At 46.2% G+C, this 24449-nt stretch overlaps 6 protein-coding genes across 9 annotated transcripts; 3 read left to right on the forward strand and 3 right to left on the reverse strand.

Annotated features, from left to right (window-relative positions):
- Nucleotides 1-7: 7 nt before the first annotated feature.
- Nucleotides 8-4832, forward strand: BDCG_06018 (ATPase). Its single transcript, XM_045421739.1, has 4 exons — nt 8-271; nt 339-3621; nt 3701-3837; nt 3916-4832. Coding segments are annotated over exons 1-4 (3882 nt in total). The 5' UTR covers nt 8-269; the 3' UTR covers nt 4376-4832.
- BDCG_06019 (glycolipid transfer protein HET-C2) lies at nt 4484-6121 on the reverse strand. The gene is made up of 4 exons (XM_045421740.1): nt 5817-6121; nt 5693-5751; nt 5501-5619; nt 4484-5383 (listed from the first exon to the last, which is right to left on the reverse strand). Exons 1-4 carry the CDS (start codon nt 5959-5961, stop codon nt 5080-5082), a joined length of 627 nt encoding a protein of 208 aa, XP_045277545.1. The 5' UTR covers nt 5962-6121; the 3' UTR covers nt 4484-5079.
- A 134-nt stretch (nt 6122-6255) lies between these two features.
- BDCG_06020 (PH domain-containing protein) lies at nt 6256-11890 on the forward strand. Its single transcript, XM_045421741.1, has 3 exons — nt 6256-6555; nt 6631-9243; nt 9314-11890. Exons 1-3 carry the CDS (start codon nt 6436-6438, stop codon nt 9863-9865), a joined length of 3285 nt encoding a protein of 1094 aa, XP_045277546.1. The 5' UTR covers nt 6256-6435; the 3' UTR covers nt 9866-11890.
- BDCG_06021 (mitochondrial inner membrane protease subunit Imp2) lies at nt 9821-12235 on the reverse strand. The gene is made up of 2 exons (XM_045421742.1): nt 10777-12235; nt 9821-10697 (listed from the first exon to the last, which is right to left on the reverse strand). Exons 1-2 carry the CDS (start codon nt 11343-11345, stop codon nt 10355-10357), a joined length of 912 nt encoding a protein of 303 aa, XP_045277547.1. The 5' UTR covers nt 11346-12235; the 3' UTR covers nt 9821-10354.
- Nucleotides 12236-12261: 26 nt separating this feature from the next.
- BDCG_06022 (LRP16 family protein) lies at nt 12262-13673 on the reverse strand. The gene is made up of 2 exons (XM_045421743.1): nt 12812-13673; nt 12262-12738 (listed from the first exon to the last, which is right to left on the reverse strand). Exons 1-2 carry the CDS (start codon nt 13423-13425, stop codon nt 12348-12350), a joined length of 1005 nt encoding a protein of 334 aa, XP_045277548.1. The 5' UTR covers nt 13426-13673; the 3' UTR covers nt 12262-12347.
- A 111-nt stretch (nt 13674-13784) lies between these two features.
- Nucleotides 13785-19776, forward strand: BDCG_06023 (GNAT family N-acetyltransferase). Of its 4 annotated transcripts, none has more exons than XM_045421744.1 (4): nt 13785-14492; nt 14649-15766; nt 15859-17984; nt 18057-19776. In XM_045421744.1, the coding sequence occupies exons 1-2, from the start codon at nt 13909-13911 to the stop codon at nt 14680-14682; spliced, it is 618 nt and encodes a 205-aa protein (XP_045281502.1). In that variant the 5' UTR covers nt 13785-13908; the 3' UTR covers nt 14683-15766; nt 15859-17984; nt 18057-19776. The 4 variants fall into 4 exon arrangements, with proteins under 4 accessions (XP_045281502.1, XP_045281505.1, XP_045281503.1 ...); XM_045421747.1 differs by having other exon boundaries at nt 13792-14492; nt 15859-18482; nt 18638-19629; XM_045421745.1 differs by having other exon boundaries at nt 13792-14492; nt 15852-19629.
- The last annotated feature ends 4673 nt before the right edge of the window (nt 19777-24449 follow it).

Genomic DNA, 24449 nt, shown 5'->3' on the forward strand with positions numbered 1-24449 from the left:
CTAAACCCGTGGATCTGGGTTCGATTACATAAGCGTCATAAAGACCAACATGCCAGAAAATGAATTTCCAACAAGGTCAAGATCGAAGCTGGTTTACAAAGACGGCACATTCAATCAACAGCTGCGAGACATTCTTTTTTCTCCTTGAGCTCCTGGGTCCTGCGCTTGGTATAGCTGTCATCTTGATATAGACTCTCCTCATGGGACTTGGTTTCCGCATATCCTCTCCACCTCCCTGATTGCGCGCTTCCAAAGCCAGCTCCGGCATCATGTAAGTGTCTGTCGACATAAACTGGAGTGAGCCTTGAGTATAATTCCGAGCTAACATTGGCACAAAGGCCGCGCCTTGTTGATAACACTCAGATACAGTCTGCGTCGTTACATAACCCACTTCCGCTTCAGCTCCATACCTATGTGTGGCCATTCCTGATCATCTGGCCAGCGTTCCTTGCCGTCTACCTCTCCCCCGAACGTTATGATACCTATATCCAGGGTTCAGAGTGGACATTCCTATGGGCAGGAGGAATATTTTCCTTACAGGCATTAGTATGGCTATCGACGAAATGGAACGTTAATGTCGACGCTTTGTTCACCACGACTACGGCAAAATCGGTACATTCAGCAAAACTTATCAAGGTTTCGCCGGTGGTCAACGCCGGATCTGCGGAAATTTGCCCATTGGTTCGAGAAAAATATGGCGGAAAGGATGATATCTCTTTTCTATTCCAGAAGCGCCGATTCTTGTATTATCCGGATAGAAAATGTTTCGCACCACTTTCGTACGCTATTGACGCAGAACCGAAACCTCTCCTCAAGACTTTCCAACACAGCCAAGGGTTGAAGACAGATAGGGAAATTGATGAGACTCAAAACCACTATGGGGACAATACGTTCGATATTCCTGTTCCTACCTTTACCGAACTATTCAAGGAACATGCTGTCGCGCCTTTCTTCGTGTTCCAAGTCTTTTGCGTCGGGCTCTGGATGTTGGATGAATACTGGTATTACTCGCTATTCACTCTCTTTATGTTGGTGACTTTCGAAAGCACGGTTGTATGGCAACGGCAAAGGACGCTTAATGAATTCCGAGGCATGAGCATAAAACCATACGACGTTTGGGTTTACCGAAAGAACGCATGGACCGAGATCACGAGCGATAAATTACTCCCAGGCGACGTTCTATCTGTCAATCGGACGAAAGAAGACAGCGGCGTGGCATGCGATATTCTCATGATTGAAGGCAGTGTAATTGTTAATGAAGCTATGCTTTCTGGCGAAAGTACCCCTCTGCTCAAAGACTCCATCCAGCTTCGACCGGGCGACGATCAGATTGATTCCGAGGGCTTGGACAAGAACTCCTTCTTATATGGCGGGACAAAGGTTCTACAAATTACGCATCCCAATTCTTCAGATTCGCTTCCCAATGGTCTTCCGACTCCTCCTGACAATGGTGCTCTGGGTGTCGTTGTGAAAACTGGCTTTGAAACCAGCCAAGGCAGTCTAGTGCGCACCATGATTTACTCCACGGAGCGTGTTTCTGCGAACAATGTGGAAGCCTTGTTGTTTATTTTGTTCCTCTTAATGTTTGCTATTGCTGCCTCTTGGTATGTCTGGCAGGAGGGTGTCGCGAGGGACCGAAAGCGATCCAAGTTACTGTTGGACTGCGTTTTGATCATCACTAGTGTGGTTCCTCCTGAACTCCCAATGGAGTTGAGCCTAGCGGTCAACACCAGCCTGGCTGCGCTCAGCAAGTTTGCCATTTTCTGTACTGAACCATTCCGAATTCCCTATGCCGGACGAATTGATATTGCATGCTTCGATAAAACTGGAACCCTCACCGGTGAAGATCTCTTGGTAGATGGAATTGCTGGCCTTACCTTGGGACATGCAGGTGCAAAAACTGACAAACATGGAGCCCACACTGATATTACTCCCGTTGAAAAAGTCGCGAATGAGACAACCCTTGTCCTCGCCACAGCACACGCCCTTGTGAAATTGGATGAAGGGGAGATTGTTGGTGACCCGATGGAAAAAGCAACGTTGACTTCTCTTGGATGGGTCCTGGGTCGTAATGATATTTTGACAAGCAAGGCCACCGGAGTATCACGACAACCGGGCCGGGCTCTCGATTCCGTTCAAATCAAACGAAGATTCCAATTTTCTTCTGCTCTAAAACGCCAAAGTGCCATTGCGACCGTTGTTAGCACTGATCGACAGACATCAAAAAAGCTCAAAGGGACATTTGTTGGTGTCAAAGGTGCCCCTGAAACCATCAGAGCCATGCTGGTTTCCACCCCTCCCCATTATGAAGAAACGTTCAAATACTTTACTCGCAACGGTGCTCGTGTTCTCGCTCTTGGCTACAAGTACCTCTCTACCGAGTCGGAACTCGGCCAAGGACGAATTAATAATCTGAAAAGAGAGGATGTGGAATCGGACCTGCACTTTGCCGGATTTCTCGTTTTGCAATGTCCTTTGAAAGATGATGCTGTAAAGGCACTTCGCATGCTCAATGAGAGCAGTCACCGTGTTGTTATGATCACTGGTGATAACCCTCTCACTGCAGCTCATGTTGCTCGTCAGGTAGAAATAGTTGACAGAGAAGTCCTGATTCTTGATGCACCAGAGAACGACAACTCTGGGACAAAGCTAGTATGGCGGACTATCGACGATACTTTCAGTGTTGATGTTGACCCCACCCAACCTTTGGACCGTGAAATTCTGGCAACCAAGGATCTTTGCGTTACTGGCTATGCACTAGCGAAGTTCAAGAACCAGAAGGGTTTTTCCGATCTTCTCCGACATACTTGGGTATATGCTCGCGTCTCCCCGAAACAGAAGGAAGATATTCTGCTGGGTATGAAGGATGCTGGATACACGACTCTTATGTGTGGCGATGGTACCAATGATGTTGGTGCACTTAAACAAGCTCACGTTGGTGTTGCCTTGTTGAATGGCTCTCAGGATGATCTCAATAAGATTGCGGAGCACTGGAGGAACAACAAGATGAAAGAGATCTACGAGAAACAAGTTTCATTGATGCAAAGGTTTAACCAACCCGCTCCCCCAGTTCCCGCAAACGTGGCGCATCTGTATCCTCCCGGGCCAAACAATCCGCACTACGAAAAAGCAATGATTCGTGAGGCACAAAGGAAGGGAATCACTGGCCCCGCTGCGACTGAAGGAAATGGGGTCCCAACTGTTACCTCTCCAGGCGCCCAGGCGATACAACAATCGAACGCGAACCTAACGCCTCAGCAACGTCAACAACAGCAGGCGTCACTCGCCGCGGCCGGATTTGCCGATAAGCTGACGGCCACAATGATGGAGCAAGAATTAGATGACAGCGAGCCACCCACTATCAAACTTGGCGATGCTTCGGTTGCAGCACCTTTCACTAGCAAGCTTGCAAACGTGATCGCAATCCCGAATATCATCCGCCAAGGCCGGTGCACGCTAGTTGCAACTATCCAAATGTATAAGATCCTAGCGCTTAACTGTCTAATTAGTGCATACAGCTTAAGTGTCATATATCTTGACGGTATTAGATTTGGAGATGGCCAGGCGACTATCAGTGGCATACTCATGAGTGTATGCTTTTTGTCAATTTCTCGTGCGAAGGTATGTACATACCTCCAACCCATCATTGATTTTGGTATTGTGTCAACAGGAGATCTCACACAAACCGAACTTCAAATAGTCTGTCGAAGGCCTCTCTAAGGAACGGCCACAACCTAACATTTTCAACATGTACATTATGGGGTCCGTCCTGGGCCAATTTGCCATTCACGTCGCAACCTTGATATATCTGTCCAGCTACGTTTATACTATTGAGCCGTAAGTCCCCTCTTTTAAATCGCACGCTATAAAATACCATACCCCATAGATCTGACTAACGTTCTTTAAATCCTACAGTAAAAAAGAAGAAATCGATCTAGAAGGCGAATTCGAACCTTCCCTCCTTAACAGCGCCATCTACCTCCTCCAACTAATCCAACAAATCTCCACCTTCTCCATAAACTACCAAGGCCGCCCATTCCGCGAATCCATTCGCGAAAATCGCGGCATGTACTGGGGTCTCATTTTGACATCCGGTGTCGCTTTTTCCTGTGCGACGGAGTTCATCCCGGAGCTCAACGAGAAGCTCCGCCTTGTTCCATTCAGCACTGGGTTCAAAGTCACGCTGACAGCGCTGATGTTGGCAGACTACGCTGGCTGCTGGCTCATCGAGAATCTATTGAAGAGGTATTTCAGTGACTATAGACCGAAGGATATCGCTGTTCGGAGGCCGGATCAGTTGGCGAAGGAAGAGGAGAGGAAGAGGAAAGAGGCGGAGGCGGAGGAGGATGAGAAAGAATCGACGAGGAAGGTTTGATTTTTATAGAGATGTGAGTTTGTGATAGATATTTGGGGTTGGGGGGGTTTAATTAACAATTTTCTTCTACTCTATTTCCCGAGTTTGATAATGATTTACTTTCTTTTCCTTTTTTTGTTTTAGTTTTGGCTTTTTATAAATAAAATAATATGTCTGATGTGAATATTATGGCATGGAATCATGTACATGTACAACATCTCTCTGACAAATAGATATACTTCTTTACTGTCCTGTACTTGTCTTTCTGCTACTGACATTGTAGAGTACAAGAGCGAGTGCGCAAAATGTCTATATCGGCCTTGAAAGGCCTGAGATATGCTCTATGATGACTGGAGTAGAATTGACTAGATCAGCTATTGGGTTTACTTCCTTATTTTCTGTAGCATATGAGGAGGTTTAATCTCCCCAATATCTATTTACACAGGTTTTGCACACTGCTCCGTATATATGTAACCGTTCTTCAACACGATTCATTGGCAGTGCGCATATATTGGGGTTTTCGCAGTTGAAATTGTGGCCCAAAAGGCAGCCGTGTGATGTCATATATATAATCGAATATCTATTGTGGAAAAGGGGGATCGGTTTGATCCAGCCACAAAATGAAATCGTTCCCTATATTTGAAACAATGAGAAATATTGAGGGAAATCGAGAACACAACAAAGAAAACCGGACAAAGAAGAAGGCATCAATCTATCCCACGCTACTATGATATCGCTTTCTTCACCTCTGGCGTCTCCAGGAAGTCCTTGAGGATGGACACTATCTTCTCCAAAGAAGCCGTGGACAGTTCCAGAGCTGCCTGGCACTTGGCCGGATCATCACCCAGCTTCCTGTAGAAATCCTTGCGGTAAGGGGTTGCTCCCATTGCGGCGACAAAAATGGGTTTCACAAGGAAATTGTGGTGGGGTTTCAGGGTATCGCCGTAGGCCGCACGGAATGAGGCAGACAATTCTTCGTTGGGGTGGGAGATATTGTGACGAAGGGCTTTGGCAGTAAAGTCAAGGCCCCTTCATAAATTTTTTTATAGCAGTAGTTAGTAACTACTTATCTTGATTCCTCGAGGCGGGTAATTAAGGGGTGGAAATAGGTTTGTATTCTATTTTCCATTGCCGTACACAACGTACCGGAGAAGCCAGAGCAAGCCACCGCTGGCAGTGTTTTTTTTAGCTTTTAATTCATTAAGAACGAGCGCTTGGAGAGTCTCTGATTCTGCGGGCGCAGCAAGCTGTCTATCTCTGATTTTCTGAAAAGGGATGGTGTAATTAGCACCAGTAAAGGCTAGGGAAAGAAAGGCGGGGTTGGGGGGGTTTCGGTACCTTGATGTTACCCAGCAGGTCATTTTTGACTGGAGTAAAAGCAACAGAACCAAGGAGATCTAGCGGTAGCATCAAGTATTAGCTTCGATAAGCTAATACATGTTCATATGAAAGGTAGATATACCAAAGAGCGTCGTCAGAGCCTCAGCAGCTTCGAGGAACTCGGAGGTTGTTATGGCGTTGTCGTCAGAAACGGGGACTGCATCAAAGCCTCTTTGGAGAGTATCGAACCAGGTTCCGCCTGGGGGAATGACTTGGGTATTGGCCATGGCTTCTTTAAATATACTCTAGGGAGGTATTCTATTCCAAATGAAAGGGGCCAGTCCGACAACAGCAGCAGTGAGAGTAGATGGATGTTGATGTATTAGAAAGTCACTCCGCGCAAGCAATTGTCCCCCGCTCTTGATACACAGCAAAGGATCAAACTGCGCAAACTGCGCAAACACTAGTTAGCTTGCAAACAGTGCAAATAATACAAACAGCTCTCTGATTTTGCAGCCACCGACGTCATTGTTTTTTTGTCGTTGAAGAACGAAACTAGGAAGCAGTTAGCTTGGCTTCACCCCAGACCATCTTCAATAACGAGCCGCCGATTTACCACTGCACAAAGCTCCTGACACAGTACTCAGTGGCTAGTTACTTTATCGATGTTTTACTTCCTATCCCTCTTTACTTACAATCAGCCCTTGCTGTAACATCTCTAAGACGCACCTAGGTTCTAGTTAAACCCGCAAGATGGCGAGATGAGCACTTCTCCGGACCGCACCCAGCGCCCCCAAGCGAGTGCAGAGACTGAAATCGAGGCCGAAATCGACGAAGGCAATTTTGGTTTGAGTCCCGATTCATACACAGCCCAGAAATTGGTTGGTTCTTATTTTGTCGGACTACCTTGTGTGTTTTGCAGCAGTTTGTGCTAACTTCATAATCACTGGTGCCAGCAACATGCCTCTCCAGAACATCTTCACACCACCACTCGACGGACGTTTATTGGCCCTATACCTCGAAGTTGGCTACAGTCTCATCGTAAATCGTGGTATAAAAAATGGTTTGGGCTGAAGGACTACTCGTCCCGGCAGGCTACCTTCTCCGAAGACACTTCTTTCAATATAAACACGCGCCAATTGACAGGATTTATTAAAGCTCCAAATGAACGAATTTATAAACCAAGTTTCCCTCAACCTGAAGACGTGGATGAAAGCCAGGGACCGGTGAAGACTACACCCGTAGCGCCTGTTGATACTTCCCAAGAGGAGCCTGCGACGGCGGACCAACAGTCGAGCCACGCTGAAAGTGGACACCATGGCGACTTGGATCAAATGGCGAATCCGTCGGATCAACCACGTCCAGCCATGAGAACGTCCTCGACGGATCTTGCGACTGTGGAGGAGTATTTTACACCAAGTGAGTCGCTGGAGATGAGGAGCAGGCCCGGGTCTTTTGAGTCAGTGGACCACCAAATTCGGCATCGGGGATCTTCGAATTCAAACCAGGACGTTCCTCGTCGACATACCCGGGACTATAGTTCGATACCAAACCCACTAGATGAACCATTACAACTAGCAGCAACCCACGAGAGCACATCTAGAACGGATGAAACCGAATCTACCTCATCTTTAATACCCCATAAACGGCAAGCCTCAGCAAAACTAATATCCAAGGAGTCCTCAAGACGCCTTCAAGTAGAAGTATCCCGTGCTGAAACTGCTGTAGCTGGGGAGGGGTGCCCCAATCAGCCTCCAACGGACCAGGCATTATTGAGTACTGTTTCCTCGGGAATGGTTCGATTCCAACAAGATGGTTCAACTAGGGTAAATATGCAACCACGGAAACGACGGACTCGCCAGAGAGCAAAAGGCCGACATCGCAAATTACTTCCAGGTCGCGATGGTGAAATCATTAGAGCAGAGCGGATGCTAGTCCGAATTGACACCACGAAAATGCAGTCACTTCCAAATGATTTTAGTGAAAACAACAGTATTAAAATAGAAACCCGAATTGCCGAAAAGTGGAGGGAATATCTCGTTGTGTGTCGTCAAGGAACTAATGAGGAGACTCCTATCACTCTTCATCTCTACAAAACCAGAGTGATCCCCCAGGTACAAGTTTCACAGGTGAAGAAAAGTTCAACCCGCGATATTCCTCTTACTCTAGGATTTACGAAGGTTAATCTATTTTCCTCCCTGGATAAAACCATTGTTATTTGGCACCCTGATCATGAAGGATCTGTTTTGTTTATTATGCGAGCAAAATCATGGACCCATTCAATGGAATGGTACACTTTTCTTCGTACGACGCTTGGATGGCAACGTCCCACAGACCTTATAGTTCGTGTTCCCGACCTCGATATTGCTGTGCTTCTCAAGCACCCTTTTTCTCACCTACAGAATTATCCCACTCCAGTAGACCAAGACGACAATGAGGAATGCTCGACACTTCTCAAAACAATGGCCGAGGAACGGGCCGTTGCAGCTGGCATAGTTAAAACCTGTATGAGTACGTTATCGGAATGCCCAGAATGGGCCTCTATACTAAAAGTATGGCCGGGTTCCGAGAAAATGGGTTTGGCCTGGCGAAGGTATGACAGGCTAGAGTGGGTTCATGGCGCCAATGAGGAACGAATGTATGGAACAATAGCGATGAGGACCTCCCATGAGCTCGAACTACGACCAAAGCGCCATTATCCGACGACTATAAAGCACGCTGGGGAGGAAGAAGTAACTGAGGAACCCCCTCCAGTTGAAGGATTCCTCATATTGCTTACTTCACAAAAAGGCAAACGCCAAAGACTAGGAAAGGCGTATTCTCGGCGGTTATACTTCAACGTTCATGACCAGTATCTATGTTTTTGTCGACCAGCGAGAGCTATCCCTCCCCCTCTGCCACGGCCAACAACGATTGTGGGATCTGATATCCCAACTGCGTCTCAACTTTCCAAGGATACTCCTATTATCTATTCTATCAATCCATATCCCCTGCAGGATGGGGCAATCTCGTGGCTTTCTAGAGTAGCGCAGAACAAGCGAGAACAACATGATGCTGAAGCCTACCGTGAAAACAGAAGAAACCTAGAAAATCTCGAAAGAGCTGAAGGTTATTTTAATCTCTGCCAGGTGTCAAAAGTCCAAGTTGCAAATAAACACCATTTTCCCGAAGAATCACATGTCAATGGGGGCGATGTTGATTTCCATGAAGAAGCGAGAGATAGTACAGCACGAGGTGGGCCAGGAAACGATCATCAATCCCAAGCCAACAGGTCATTTGAGCTAGTGATGAGTGGGGGACTTGTTGTAAAGTTTCGGGCCTACAATATGCAAACAAGAGATGAGTGGGTTCAGCGGCTCTCGAACCTTGTTCGATACTGGACTGCGCGAAGGCGGGAAGATGTAGGTATTATGAAATCAATTCGGCGGCAAAACCTTGAACAACTAAATATAACTGAAGACCAAGAGTTCATGTTTGGACAATTTGCATCTGCTTGGGAGGTATCTAAAGCACAGACATCCCCAGAGCTGTTCAATATTTGTGGGATGTCGGGTTGTCGAGCCGTTAGGGTAAGGATCATAGCATCCTATCTGATGTATCAATGCGAATTTTTGACTATCAAACTGACTATCAACCTAGATGTCTGGCACGCTATATTGCAAGCCCCGACGACGGTCAACATTTACTGCCTGCGATGTGATCCTCACTGAAGGCCAAATTCTTACCTTCCAGAGCCTTATCCGTAAACTCTCCGGCGAAGAGACACCACATACCCATCACGAACGTGAATGGGTACTAGATCTCCACGACTGCTATATATACAGTGGTCTAATAACGGACTCTGATCTTCTTTACCAAAACCATACCATCGATACCAACTTACCAAGTCAGCATGCTTCGCCTCGTTTGTATCTCAATGACGGATGGACATCGTCTGATGAAGATGTAGCAACGTGCTTCGTGCTTTGGCAAAATGCACGGAAGACCGTGTTTCGCAGTCAGGAGGAACGAGAGGATGGTGCGAGGGCGAGAAAATGGAAGAGGGTATCCACCTTGGGTGTCCCCGGTAGGTCCATCGTGTTTAAGACGAGAAGTCGGGCTGAGCGAGATATGTGGGTGTTGGCCATTGAAACGGAGATTGACCGGCTGCAGCAGTTGGAGGACCTTCGAATTGTCCCTAAAGACCAATGATCCGTTCTCAATCCATCGTGTTTCTGTTTCTTCAGGGTTCCCTGTATCCGGCTGGTTCATGAGGGCAATTGTACAGTATATTTTTGGTTCTCTTTGTGTCCCGTTCTTTTAATAGCGAATGCATCGCAGGGGAATAGTTCAGCTTTTGTTTTTTCTTCTTAAGGAGGTGCATGTTCAGAAAGATTCTGTTCATTTCATAATTCCTTTCTCCCCTATATGATAATTACCAGACAACTAACTGCATGGGTTATATATCTAAACCGTGCAGGGGCTGGCTCGATGTGCCAATTCTATCATTACATCTCCAATGAGGAATATCTATAAGCCACCAAAATCTTGAATGCCAAATGCAAGCCCCAACTTCATGCATAGTAGAGAGCCGTCCAGATGCTCTCTTTCTCATAACAACAACATATATATACAGATAAATGGTATAATATACAATATACAGTAACCAAACTGAAAAAGCTTTGAGAATTCCAGCCATTACTATGCGCCAATATACGGCTTCTCAACCTTAACCGCATCCTCCTCAACCCTCGATCTCTTCGCGGCTGGCTCTCCTCCCTCTCTTGCCCAATCGTCCCACTTCAACAATCTCATCCGCGGCCACAGCACACACATTACCCGTCCTGATATTAAGCTCATCGATACAGGCCCGTACGTATTACTGTCCATAGTCTTCTTTGCGTCGGCTACATCACCTTCCACCCAAACGTGATTCCAGGGGACGATTTGCGCGCTGCCGTCCGATTGATTGCGCGGTGTCACGCGGTCTCCTGCAAGAGCTATTATGCGTTTAACGGTGGTTTGGGAGGGGTTGAGGTGGGAGCTATTTTGGTTCGTTGGCACATTTAATTATAAATTTACATGAATGACAAAATATATTTGTTTACATTCAAAATACTCACGGGAACGTAACAACCATCCCCCTCCTAAGATTCTTCGCCGGTTCCCACTTTTTTACTAATATCATGTCCTTGACAAGATGTGTCTCGCCATACCCCTCGTTCAAGCAGGGTGTCATTGACGGGCCACTCACCCACATCACCTGCACGAGGTGGTCTGAGAGAAGAACAAGGCCGCCCATTGCGAGTAAGCTGTAGCCTCCAAAGCGGAGAGCGGCCCTGCGGAATCTGGGTGAGCGGAAGAAGCTGGACGAAGATGAAGCTGTGGCTGATGCCGACGGGATTTCTGAAGATGAAGCGAAGGATTTCCCATTATTAGAGGAGTGAGACGGAGCGGCTTTGTGGGATAACCGTTCAATGATTTTCGTATACTCTGCGGCTTCCAATTTGCGGTTTACGAGGTTGGTCTTTACGTGCGTTTCTGCTGAAGGGGCGTCGTATGTAGGGTGAGGAGTGGTGGAGGCGGTAGAAGGGGAAGGGGTAGGCGGTGCTGACTCTTTGTGTGGCTTTATAATTGTGCCTTTGCGAGCCGGAGGGGGTTTAACTGGAGCAGGGCCCTGTTTGGGGAGCATGGCTACTAGAGACGCCCGCCGGGGGAGATCACAGACGACCGGTGTTCCTTTCCTGCTTCCTCAGTTCATGGGTTGGGTTATTGGAGAAGTCAGCAGCCAATTGAAGAGGGTTAGTTAGACAGTATTTGAAGTTGAGGGGCGACCCCTTGATCATGCGCAATGCGCCAACATCGCGATGCGTTTTCTGGCGGAGCAGGAAGTTGGGTTCCGCAATGTTTGTTCTGTTTGTTCTGTTTGTTCTGTTGGATCTGCTCCAAGCCAAACGACGTCGATAGGGCTGAAGGGTCGATCAGATGACATCACACAGCAGGACAAACATAGCCAGCTACCTAGGTAAAGGTACGGAGTATAAAGGGAGGGTGATTGGAATAAATCCTCTAAAAAAGCAGCGCCCTTAATTTTAGGCATGGGAAGGGGGGATACGCTACTTTTAACAGCGTCTTATTTTAACAGCTCATGATGGTCGTTCCTAGTTACAGGGAAATAAAGCCCTGCGGATTAGATTCTGAACATGAAAATAGAAGCACAATATCAACATATGAAAACTCCTAACTTCCTGTGCCAGCATTGCTCCAATCCCATAAACTGAATTGTTCTTCCACCCTCTGTTAAAGTAAAAAAGTTAATGGTGAAAGACATGGCTAAAAGAAAATCAGTATATAAAGAGACGATGAGTAATGCATGTGGCAATGCCTAGTGATATAGTTATCAGTCGGGTGTCAATATCTCATTTTAGCTTCCCACATAACGACAATTCGAATTCTGGTAAATCAACTGAAAATTGGCAGCGGGACGGTGACGGTGAAAGGACGGCGGTTGGCGAGTAGCGAGATGAAAATAAGGTAGAAATATAAAAGAAATGAACGCCAAAAAAAAAAAAAAAAAAAAAAAAAAAAAAAAAAAAAAAAAAAAAAAAAGAGAGAGAGAGAGAGAGAGAGAGAAGCAAAGAAAAGAAAAGAAACGAAGGCTATAACTATCTATGGCTCTTTTTCATTAATATTCTCATTTCTTCCCTTCCGCAGAGTTGCTTTCCTTGAGGTCCACAGTGCTGGACACGACGCTTTGGACATCTGCCGAAGTAGGGGCATCGTCCAGTTCAACAGGCTCATCATCGAGGCGCTCCGCCGATGTGTTTGTCACTTCGGCTTGCTCAACCTTCTCCCAGTCATCCTCACTTCTCTCGCCATCCTTGTCAAGAACTCGACTCCCTGAAACATTGGTACCAACCCTGGGCTTCTTAGCATCTCGCTGACCTTCCAAGGTAGGCTCTGTGGTAGGGGCATCAGGCAGGCTAGCTGCGAGTGTCGCTGGTGAGGATGACGGGTGGGATGACTCTTTACGGTCTTTCTCTGTCTCCGTTGATAGATCTTGCTCTGTTGGTGGGAAATATTCTCTATAAAATTCACAGTTAGTGGCCTGGTATACTCCAGAATGCCAATGGAGAAAAACGTAGCTAGGTCACTCACGGGAGAAGCGTGTGGTAAGCATCTGTGTCCTTTTGTTCAAAAGTGCAAAATATCACCCGTTCTAGACGCTTGGAACTTGTTTCTAGAAATTGCTTTACTGCAGAAATGGCGACCTCTGCTGCCTGCAGACTCGGATACCCGTAGACACCTGTGCTGATTGATGAGAACGCAATGCTTTTCAAACCACTTTCTGCAGCGAGTGCTAAACTGCGCATATAACAATTGCGTAAAAGCGATTCCCTGCCCTCATCTGCCCAAAACATGGGACCGACAGTGTGAATGACCTTTCGACAGGGAAGGTTATAAGCGTTGGTTATTTTGGCATCTCCTGTAGCGCAACCTCCCAACGCACGACATTCCTGAAGAAGGCCGCGACCAGCTGCACGGTGGATTGCCCCATCAACACCGCCACCTCCTAGCAATGACTTGTTAGCTGCATTTACTATGCAGTCGACTTCAAGTTTTGTGATATCGCTCGCAATCAGACAGATCGAGTTGTTGAGGAGTTGAGAGGGATTGGAAACCCGGGGACTTGAGGCGGGGATCAAATGTTTAAGCTTGTAGAGGAGAGATAAATTGGGAATTTCTGATATTGTTATTCGAGACGACGTCATAATGGCCCTCCTGTGAAATCTAAAGCACCAGCGTACAGATGCGAAATGGGGAAGAAGGTTAAGGGAAAGAAATAGAGCCTTTCGTAGGCTGAGTGCGGGGATCTGGGACTAAGAAGGGTTTAGAAGAGTCTGCGGAAGAGAAAATAAATAAATAATATCACCGATCCAATCCTTGACTAAATAAGAACAACTAATACCGTACATGCTGAGCAGCAATTTGGATAAAAAGATGATGTTGGATCGTAACATCCACTAGTTACTGGAGGTGGTGAGTTTGGGCAACTGTGAGATGGCACGTGATCCATGGCGATGATATCATTTAACTAAACGTACGTTGGCTGCGGGGAAAGCATCTTAACACTCCCCCCTACATTCATGTATCAACGTCTCCCCTTTGAGAAGCATTAACCTTCTTAGAGATACGCAACAACATCCTCCAGAATTCCACTTGTCCTTACTGAAAGACCAAGAGTACTTTTCCAAATGCATCTCAAGGTCCGCACCGCAACAGAGTCAGACATTCCCCAAATCTACTCCATATTTACCCACTATGTTCGCAATACTGTCATAACGCTCTTCGCCAATACACCTCCTTTCTCATACATGACCAAAAGATTCCACGAAACGCAGGAGCGTGGCTTGCCTTTCCTTGTTGCCGTTGAGCAGCTTGAGCAGGATGACACCTGCCATGGAGGAAATATGGCAGAAAAAGTCTGTGGATATACTCTGGCTTCACCCTTCAGGGGCTACATGCTCTCCTACGCACCCACAGTTGAGATGTCCCTCTTCGTCCACCCCGAGTACCACTCGCGAGGGATAGGAAGTACTCTTCTCTCGTCGCTGATAGAAGCTTTGCAAGAGGCAAAACATCTCTCCTACCAAGTCACCGGGCATGCAGGCTCTGAAGCACGTGTGCATGCAGAAGCGAAGGTGAAGAGCATACTTGCTATTATGACAGTCAATCCTGAAGGTAAAAATGGAGGCGAAGGTTTAAGAGACTGGTATGTTCAAAGGGGATTTGTAGAAAGAGGAAGGATGAAAGAAGTTGGCTTCAAATATGGTAAATGGTGAGTTTGTCCCTCCCCCTTCTGTCATATTTGCTTCTGTCGGATGATATTCCTTCTTTGATACTCTAATTTCAATTGTGGATTGAGCCACAACTTTATATATAGAACTCATTCATCTCTGTCATCCTCTTTTCCACTGATACATCTACGCTCTAGGATCGACACAATATATCTTCAATACACCCTATAATGTTCGTTGCCAACCGAGCTAGTGTTTGGTCGCATTTCAGCCAGCATCTGCTAGAAACGAGGAAGTAACGTGGAAATCGCGGAAGGAAAGGCTAAGGTGGCTGGACTTGTTACTCAGCATTTGTTCTACGAAGCTGGAAAAGACCATTTCTTGCTCTTCGCACTCCTATTGAGTCGCATCCACGGCTGGTGGAGAATTTAAGATTATCGAATTAACATTCAAGGTAACTTTCTAACTACTTCTATTCGAACCTTCTTCGCCATTATTATATATAGAAAGATAAATTCCGTTCATTTAATAGTGACGGGACAAAATGATAGTGATAAGTGGTGGCCAGTAGATCGAACGGCCATACAGTCGAATCCACAGTTGTGGGCTTTCCACCTAGCATCATGCCCTCCAAGCACAAGCCTGTCATATCAAATTGGGGGCCATTAAAGCTTTCCACCGAGCGCCATAGTTGACTTCCAATTAATGATTTGCCAACTCACAGGTTTCGAATTCCTCCGGTTCCCACCACGACAGAGAAAAGGGATTACATAGAAATTTGCAATTTGCACAGCCGACAAGGCAAATATGGGCCAGTAGGCCACGGGATCGTGAACCGGCTTCACAGGGGGAAACTAAATCATAAAGGAGAGTGCTGGATGATAAATCAACCTTGAGACTAAAACCGCTGGCGAAAATTCGACTATTCCTCCATTGAACTCCCAAAAGGTCCCTAACCTTGGGCTCATCTTCCAATATATTTCATTGGAGAATACAAGGCAGAATACCTGACAGATCTATTGCCTTCATGGAAAATTTCTTGATCAGGAATGGTGATGTAATTAACTCATTGCTTTCGTTTGGATATTTAACTACCCACGCATCTTAATCGTTACCCAAGAAGAGAAGAGCTGCGCCTGGCCGTTCTTCCAAGCATGCACAGTACATTGTCTCTCCCACTTGTCCCGTCTGAAGGGCGCATTGGATAGTGCGAATCGGAATGTGTCCAAAGCAGGGTTACAACGCAGGGTAACAGCCCAAGCATGACACCACTGAGATTAGCATGATGATCTGAGGAACTTTAAATAAATAATAGGTCAGTCATCCAAGACAGAGCGTTTGTCAGGGACCTTCTGCTGCCAGACCTCTCCCAGTCTAGTCGCACTCACTGAAATGAAAAGCTACCAGGGTCATCATTCAAGTTTAGCCCACCAACCACCCAAGGCAGGCTTCCGCGGTCCCCGCTGCAATCCTGAAGAGGAGGGCGCATGAATGATGGGAAGAGGTTGGCCCTCGGCTCTAACCATCGGATACGTTGTGTGAGGTGGCATCCCCTCACTGGAAGGCGGCTCGACGATCGTGGCGGGACGGCCTTTTATCTTGAAACGGCGGCGTGCGTTAATAATTCGGCAAAATGACTTATCACAAAGAGAATTCACCAATAAACATTTTACTTGCAAGCAGGGTCGGTGCGTTTGAGGTTGAAAGGCTCTGGACAGCGCGACATTGTGGAGAAAGCGGGATGAGAGGATCGGCTCCAATCCCCGCAGCACGCACGTTCCTAAATATTTGGCAAAGAATTTTGTCTTTGGAAACCGAAATCTTCCATTGCCGAATTAGCTTCTGGAAGCTGTTTTCATCTCGCCGCCCCACGTTTTCCGGATACATGCGACAACGTTTGGGGTATTTATTCTCTGACTATTTTGCAATCCAAATAATTAAGGGAAAGAATCTAGCACTTCGCGGCGACAGGTAGCTTGTCCTCAAGGGCTGATCTGCACGTCATGAGATATGAACTGGAATCTCAGCCAATAATTTTCCAGTCCAGGCTTAGTGTCAATGAACTGTCATTTTTACTATGTTAGAAGCGCCTCCTAAAAAGCGGAATATGTGAAGCCATATTACCGTCGCGAACAAATTGCATCAAATGGAGTGCACTTCCCCAATGCTGAGGAATACATGCACCACTACGAATTACTGGTTGCCAATGTGATGTTATTTTTAAATCTCCTCCTTCGTCCATCTGTCTCGGAATATTTGCTAGCTAGCAGGAGCCGACAGGGTCTTCTTTGGTTGGTTCATTATTTCCGTGAGCCGCCCAAATCGCAGTATCTCGCCGGACATGGAATGGAGTTTGGGGAGGAAATAAGATTCTAGAGCAGCGCATAACGGCCTGACTTGCTCATGGTCTAAGTGGGCAAATTTCTGCAGTTACGCATTAAACTTCCTTGTCCACCTTCACTGATTCTAGTTAGCATAAACACAACCAATATGTTAGCGAGATTTTAATCTTGGATACAACCTGATGGGTGGACTCTCAGAGAGATCCTTGGAAACAATGCCGTTTATCTCACCTGTCCATGAAGTGTTGATGACAGCCAATCGGATACATGAGAAGAATGAATCTAGTTCAAGAGTTCGAGCTTTTGAAGATCCGAAGGAAAAAGTGCTCAGCTGCAGCAAGCCGATCTCCATAGAGATCGAACAGATGGTCCTCGTTACATTTTTCTGACTATCAGGGGGCAAGGATTACAACGGATCCTTGATCCTTCCTTGTCCCAACTCACCGACAATATCCCGGCCATCCAGAAGGCCAAAAGAGAGCTCTCGAAGAGGACATGGAGCTTTATTATCTAGCTTAATTCATATTTCCTCCATGTCAAGAGGTCCTGGTTTGGTCCCGTTTACGCTATTGTGGCAGTAATTTTCAGAGATTACTGTCTCAGAATTCATACTCTCGAAGGATAATTGGGTTCGAGAGCGAATGTCCTGACTTCTTCAGCTTTGTATCGCGAGAAAGAGAACGAAACGGCCGGGGTCTTCGAAGCTCTTCCCTTCAAATCTTTCAATAATCGTGGCTCGTCAGTAGCTACGGGACAGATTTGACCTGCCAGGTCAGGTCCGCAAGTTCTTTCAGGTCCCTTTGATTTCATTGAATTAAATAGGGATGTACCCATCCCGGTTGCAATTCTTATCAATCAATGCCTCAATAGTGTTTGTGGCCGAAATGTGACTTTAATCAGATAAGAAGTCGCCGATGAGATTAACCTAATTTTGCTGTTTCTGTCAGATTGAATCCTTGGAGACCTCCATGTCGTCCTGTCTGGGATGTCAAAATATAGGGCGGATCTAAACATTCGTTCATTCTGTATGGTATGCAGAGGGCAGAAAACCAATTCGTAATTACTAATATCAGTTTCATGAACGAGATAGTTTGTGACACTTCGGGCTGGCTTTCATCAGCAGCAGGATCACAAGGATGATTTATCAAGTCCGTAACAAATAGCGTTAGTGGGTTGGATGGATTCTCCTCGGTATGCTTCCTCCTCTGTTTATTTGTCTTACTTACACCTTCCTATACTCAGGAAACACTGATCGAGACAAAGAATTTCCCGATGCTTTCACCTAGTTGGACTATTGAAAATATCGGGCCACAGGCCTCCAAGGGCTGAGTAGTGTATCACCTCGTTTATGGACGTAAGAATGTGCTCACTCTGATTCCAGATCTATCGCAACCCGGCGCCCCTCACATAATTTTTTATTTATGTATTTATTTATATTTTTTTACAGCCATACGCAATATAAACGACGCTCACAAGCTTCCAATCAATAACTACGAGAAATAGTGGGGGAAAAGAAAAGAAGAGCGCCAACGGTCGTGGCGGCCAGGGACGACGACAGATACGCTTGGCGATCGATGGGGCTGCGTGGCACGATTCGGCTTTTTGAAACCGTGTCCAGGAGCATACGCTGGGCAAGGATGATCGTATATATGTACTGTACATGAAATGTACATGTACATACATTACTATGTAGGAATCCTCTAATGTATCTCAACACGGAAATCATTGGGAAGTTAATGCAATTTCACCATATGCTGTACCTGTGCATCCTAAGCATCTACGCCGTTTGAAAGCTTGTATTTTATACAAAAAGCTTTCTTGTTTGCTAACGGTCTTGCTGTCAGGTTCTGCATGTGCAGCATGCATAGATCATTTTAGCACGCTCTTACACAAGTACGGAAGTCAAGATATTCTTGCCAAGTCTCAGGCTGAATCATCATTAATGCCGGGGATTCAGGTTGTGGAAGCTGGCCCATCCCTCCTTCAGACAAGTTCCTATGTAAAAAACAATCGAGAGAAACTCGCTCGTTTTTGCCTTGGCATGCGCAGTACGGAGTATCGTGTAATTAATTATGACGACGGGCCGCTGTGTAATAATACTGAGGTAATGCCGCATGCATGGCGATACGACTGAAATCTGCATGATTACGATGAACGGCTGTGACATTACGTTGTAGGATAGCGATCTTGGCAAGAAAAATATCAAGTTTCCAGGAGGTGCCACGCCACCTACTTTTGAGCGCACACACCCCGACCCTGACACAACAAACCCCGTCAAGAAGAAGCAAGAGCGCGGGAAATTTGACCATTTAGGTAAGGGCCCTGGCAGAAAACCATGACGAGTTTGCAGGATTGAAATGGCATAGTGTATTTTATCAGCGTCCAAGGGGAAAGAAGTAGGAGAAGAAAATACAGTCCGGGAAGTTGACTGTCGCGTTAAGAATAGCGTAGGGCTGATAGTCTCGGATTATTCGGCGATTTTTTGTTCTTCGAGGAGCTGTACGTCCCCAACCGAGCTGGAGTGTGGGCTGGACGGGACGGGGACCGAAATGTGCTCGGCACCGCTCAGCTTTGATGTGATGTGCAATTTCATGAGGAGCAGATATCCCTTGCAACAATCATCAATCATGATGGGAGAAGTACCTCACATGTGTAGCAGAACAACAAATAGCTAGCTCCCTTTGGCTTTTATCTGAAGAGAGAAAATCGGGTGCAAAAGTTCCCTGAGAGCACCCATATCTGACAGGACCAACAACCTAGCCAAATTAGGTCAACGTAGCCCGGCAGGAGTGAGATAATCATCTCCCGAAAGCATAAAGCATTGTCCACTTTCCTATCATATTCATGTACTCCGTACTTCGCTCCTTTCAGGACAACCTAGACTTGTCTCCTCCCAAGATTGAAGACGTTCTGACAGCGAAATAAAGAAGGCTGAACAAGGGAAATATCATGTATGTCCCCCGCGGAAACAAGAGGTTACTCCATCCTAATGGGGCATGGTCGAGATCTTGTCATGACCATCCCAGAACTGTGAGGAACTTAATGAAGTGGGACCTCTTTTTTTTTCCCCTAAATATCCTAGGGAGAATTCCTAACCGCGGGAGGGAAACCGGAACAAGCTTCAGCAATGTTATAATTAGCTTATGCACTCTGCTGCTTGATAGGAGTGAGATTTTGGCCATGACACAAACGCGATTTCGGCACTAAATCTTCGTTTGCAACCCTAGCAGGACCAAGGAATCTCCCCCCCCACCCAGATCCCTCTCTTCCTTGGACTCAGAAGTGAGGTCGAGACGACAGGCTGAGGTGGGGCTCACCATCCATACCAAGCCCGTTCTCTTCCCAGGGGCCAGGGCGCCAGGGGCCCCAGACACTGGCCCCAGAGTACCGAGAACTCAGAAGAGATTTCGTGGTTAAAGTTTCGGGATTTGCTTGATCCCCACGCACGCGTCCACGATCTCACCAGCAACGGCCCCTTGTGAAGTTGTGAGGTTTTTGAAAATTGCTGATCTTCCCCATTTATCTGGAGTGGATCGATGGTGGTTTCTCCTGGGCTTTTCAGGATTTGGATTGGTCCGATTATGGCCGCTCCAAATCCTCGTTGACTTTCTATGGCCCACTATCACAGGTATTCTCAGAAGGATGGGATTTTGCCTTTGTCTGACCCCTCATCTCGCTGCTTGTTGTAGGAGGGCCCAGGGGAGGGAGGGAATGATAATTGACGGAAAAAAACTTAAACCAGGGCGGAAATACTTGGTTCCGGTGAATGACTGGCTACGGTTTAATCTTCTTTCCACGTCCTGTGGCGCTTCGGTTTTTCAGATTACTTTGCTCCCTAGTGATTTCCGGTCGGAATATCGCAATTAAATGGGCATGGAATGAATGTGTGAGATACCTGCCTCAAGTTGTATGCACGTCGCTGTTTCATGTACGGAGTACTGTACACACACTTGAAGAAATAACGCAGTCGACATGCCCCTACCACAAATCAGGCCCGACTTTAAGAGGAGCAACGACATAAAAAGATATATGCGTGCACAAACATATCTAGAGGCGTTGGGAAAGCTTGGACAAGTTGATAACAAGTATCTAAATGCCTTACGCACAGTAACTCTGGCACAAGTGCAAAGGGTGAAGCAAGCTCACACTTCAGTAACTACTCCGTACAATGACTTGCACTAAAGTCACAATAACTTGAGGGCGCGGGATGCTGCAGAAAATGGACCACAGCAATGCGGCTTGAGATTCTGAGAAGCAAACTTTGGTCCTTGTTCACTGCTCCTCCGAAAACTTAGATCTCCTTTTCATGAGGAATCTAAAAACTATCCTACTGAGTAATCCGTACTGTCCAACCAACGCAGGACCATGTTCACGCTCTTTTCCATTTGTCTTACCAGGAATTGTCTGATTTTGTTGGCTTAAATTACGATCGCAATCATAATCTTGAAACCAGCAAAAGTTAAAGTAAGTTAAATATTTCGCCTGACCCGGCTCAGTGCAGGCGTAAAACCATCCATGACCTTCTGAAATTCTGGCCCCACCACGAACGGCTGCGCCTCACATGGGGATACTTCCCGCGTGAAGCGTACTGCAGATCCTCGACGCGGGAATTATTCAACCAATAAACGGGAGTGGTTTTCTGCGTTGCTGTGGCTCACAATTTTGCGGTTGGCGGGTTCTGAACCCTTTTTCCTCTCAGTGGAGTCGGGAATGATAAATGTCTGATACTATCTGACACTTGTATTATTATTATTATTATTATTATTATTATTATGAACATGTTGTAGCATACAGGCTGCGGAATACTCAGTAACGGAAACAAAAGCCCATCTTTGTGGGAACATGCCAATTTCACTCGGAGCTCCTACTTTCTTTTTTTAAGGCAAATTTTGTGAATAGAATAGCGTCAACTTGAATGTCTAGAGGCGCTAGTAGCTTCTGCTTTTTAACTTGTATTGCACCTATATTCCGTTCCTGACAAAAGAGAAGGTCTTCTTGGAAGACTTTATAAAAAAGCAGGTGTGTATCAGCGATCATAAATAAATCTCCGCTCATAACATAATACCTATTATATGGAGGGTTAAAGCCATGTGTTGCTTGCTTTTAAGTTACTTGGTACCTCTTGAAAGTTACCAAACCTTTTAAGTTCTTTTAGAGTTCTAGAAGACGAGATCTCATCTCCGAACGAAACATACCTGCTCCACCTCGGCCCTTACTTTGCAAGATCTCCACTAGTGATAGATGCTTAAAATAGAACAAAAAGACCCACCGTTCTGTTTTTCTTGGGTTACCTGACACCCGTGAAACGTATTATTGGGGAACTGTCAGCGATTATTGAAAGAATATTGCGAATTTATGAACAATAATACTAGCCTGTGGTTTGGGAATGTAAGTTAGTTACATACATAACGAGCTGATTATCTTTCTTCCACTTTTGATACGAATCATCTCCAGCAGAGAACAAGAAAATCTCTTGTATTTTTTTATCCACCCGCTCTGGCGAAATTGACCTGAGATTGTGACGATACCGTGCATTCGCGAAAGACAAGGGCTCCTGCAATGCCCCGTTGTTGGATAAATACAAACAATCTGCACCAAGACCCCTTTATCTCGATCTGTTAGCACAGCCTCTCTCGTATTTGAATGCGCCTGACAGATAAATTACGGCGTATTGAGTGAGCACTGGCGCGGTTTCGTGTTTCACATTTCGGTATTGGTAATTCAACCTGCTTCTCCCATGAGGCCCTGCTGGCCACTCATGCCCCAGGAGGAGAATTTATCATGATGCGACAATGCTGTTGCCGCGACGGTATGGTATACGGCAGACGCATGCAGACATTTGTTTGTAAATGCGGATGGTTTTACACAACATCTTGTCCCATGACGGTGGACTGGCACATTTGAACCACCCGAATTTTTACAACGTTTGGGTGTATCGCCCCCCGCCTCCCAGGCATGACGACGGCCAAGGTAAAACATCCGTCAATTACATCTATGCTTCCCCGGAAGCTTATTATTGTCCTCAGAAGTGGTCATGTCCACAGAGCTGGAATTCGTTAACTATTATTGCGATCTTCCAACATATCAAACGCCGGCGATAGCGGCTCGATGGGGGGGCGAAATGTGTTGCACGGGGGGGGTCTCGGCTTTCTAAGTGGGGGAGCCAACAGAGCGGATTGGATCTCGAAGTTGAGGGTTCCCGCCTCTGTTTTGCTAGCACTTTACAGACGGCTAAGCTCCATATGACAACCATTGGGATGCATCAAGGTATCCTCAAGACGCGGAGTATCTCAGTATGTTTTATGCATCGTTCAGCGGTGTTTCCAGGCTGTACAAAAATTCAACTGGTAACCTGAGTGATTGTAACTCACTCTGGGCTCAGGCTCCTAGATATTGAATTATATATCCTACATGGTTGGTATTCTCCTAACACTATCAGCTCTAACCTTGGAGAATAACCACTTATAATAGGATCGATCTTAGCTCATACTTTCTGCTAGTCGGGACAGAAAAACTGTTTTCGGTGCATGCATATCTGACACTTGAATGTGAATTGCTGAATTGATCTGTATGCGCTTGGCATCGCTTGGCTAAATTCAAGCCATTCTCAGCTTGCATAAACATGCATGATTGTTCGGAATATTTTTGATGTGCATATGACTGAGATGGGCGATGTGCAACACTGAATGATAGTTGCACCGGATTTTGCTTCCAATCCACACTCGCCAATAGCAAAGTTCAAGAATAAGGACAGCGAGGAGTGGAACGAACACCCGCATAACATCAAACAAACACGATTGCAAGTGTTTCTTTCTTTTTTCTTTTCTTTTCTTTTCTTTCGTTTTATTTTTTCTTGGTGGAACGTGTCATAATCATCGAATTCCCGGGCCGCAGGTGCCGATAAAGGAAAGTTCGGTGTTGGACATGTGGCGCCAACAGCGTGCAATGTGATACATGATTCGAGAAAGAGAAAATGTGATAGGGATGATTGATTGAGAGGGGCGAATCAAAGCCGTTGAGGGTAACACAGCAATCATCGATCCCATTATTTCCATAAAACATCACCGCCACGTCCCACGCTCCCAATTTTGAGACTAGTATAGAACTGCAAAACTCTAGTTTCAAAATTCCATGAGCCTTATTCTTGAATATTACCTACGGCGAAGTGCGGATGTTCGCGATTGAGTAGCTTTTTGGATATGGAAATCAAAAGTTGGGTCTGCTACGCTGTGGAGAGCTTGGGCGGGAACCGTCGAAGGCGTGGCGCGGCAGATGCCAATAACAAGGTTGGTTTAGGGCCAGGGTACCGAGCCATCTTAGTGTCACAGCTCAAGCTGTTGCCAAGTGTGATTCTTCTTTTGTTCTATGGGCCCCTGGGGGCGATCAGATAGTGGCTTTGCACATGCATGTGGTGGTGGTGTATAGGAACTGGGTTGTTCATCCTTGATCGACTTTTCACTCCTTACAACATGCCCAGGCAAAGTTCGCTCGGTGAAGGTATCAGAGCTGGAACTCGGACAGTAAGTTGCCAGCAGCAGGAAATTACTGATCCGAACGGCAGTCGGTAGATGAGGGAGTCAGTCTGTGAAGCATGTGCTCGACTGGGAAATCTGCTCAGCTGGCCGGAGAATTCCCACTCTCGGATCTTTCATACGC

The sequence above is a fragment of the Blastomyces dermatitidis genome (genome assembly GCF_000003525.1).
Source record: "Blastomyces dermatitidis ER-3 genomic scaffold supercont1.6, whole genome shotgun sequence".
Taxonomy (NCBI): Eukaryota; Fungi; Ascomycota; class Eurotiomycetes; order Onygenales; family Ajellomycetaceae; genus Blastomyces; species Blastomyces dermatitidis.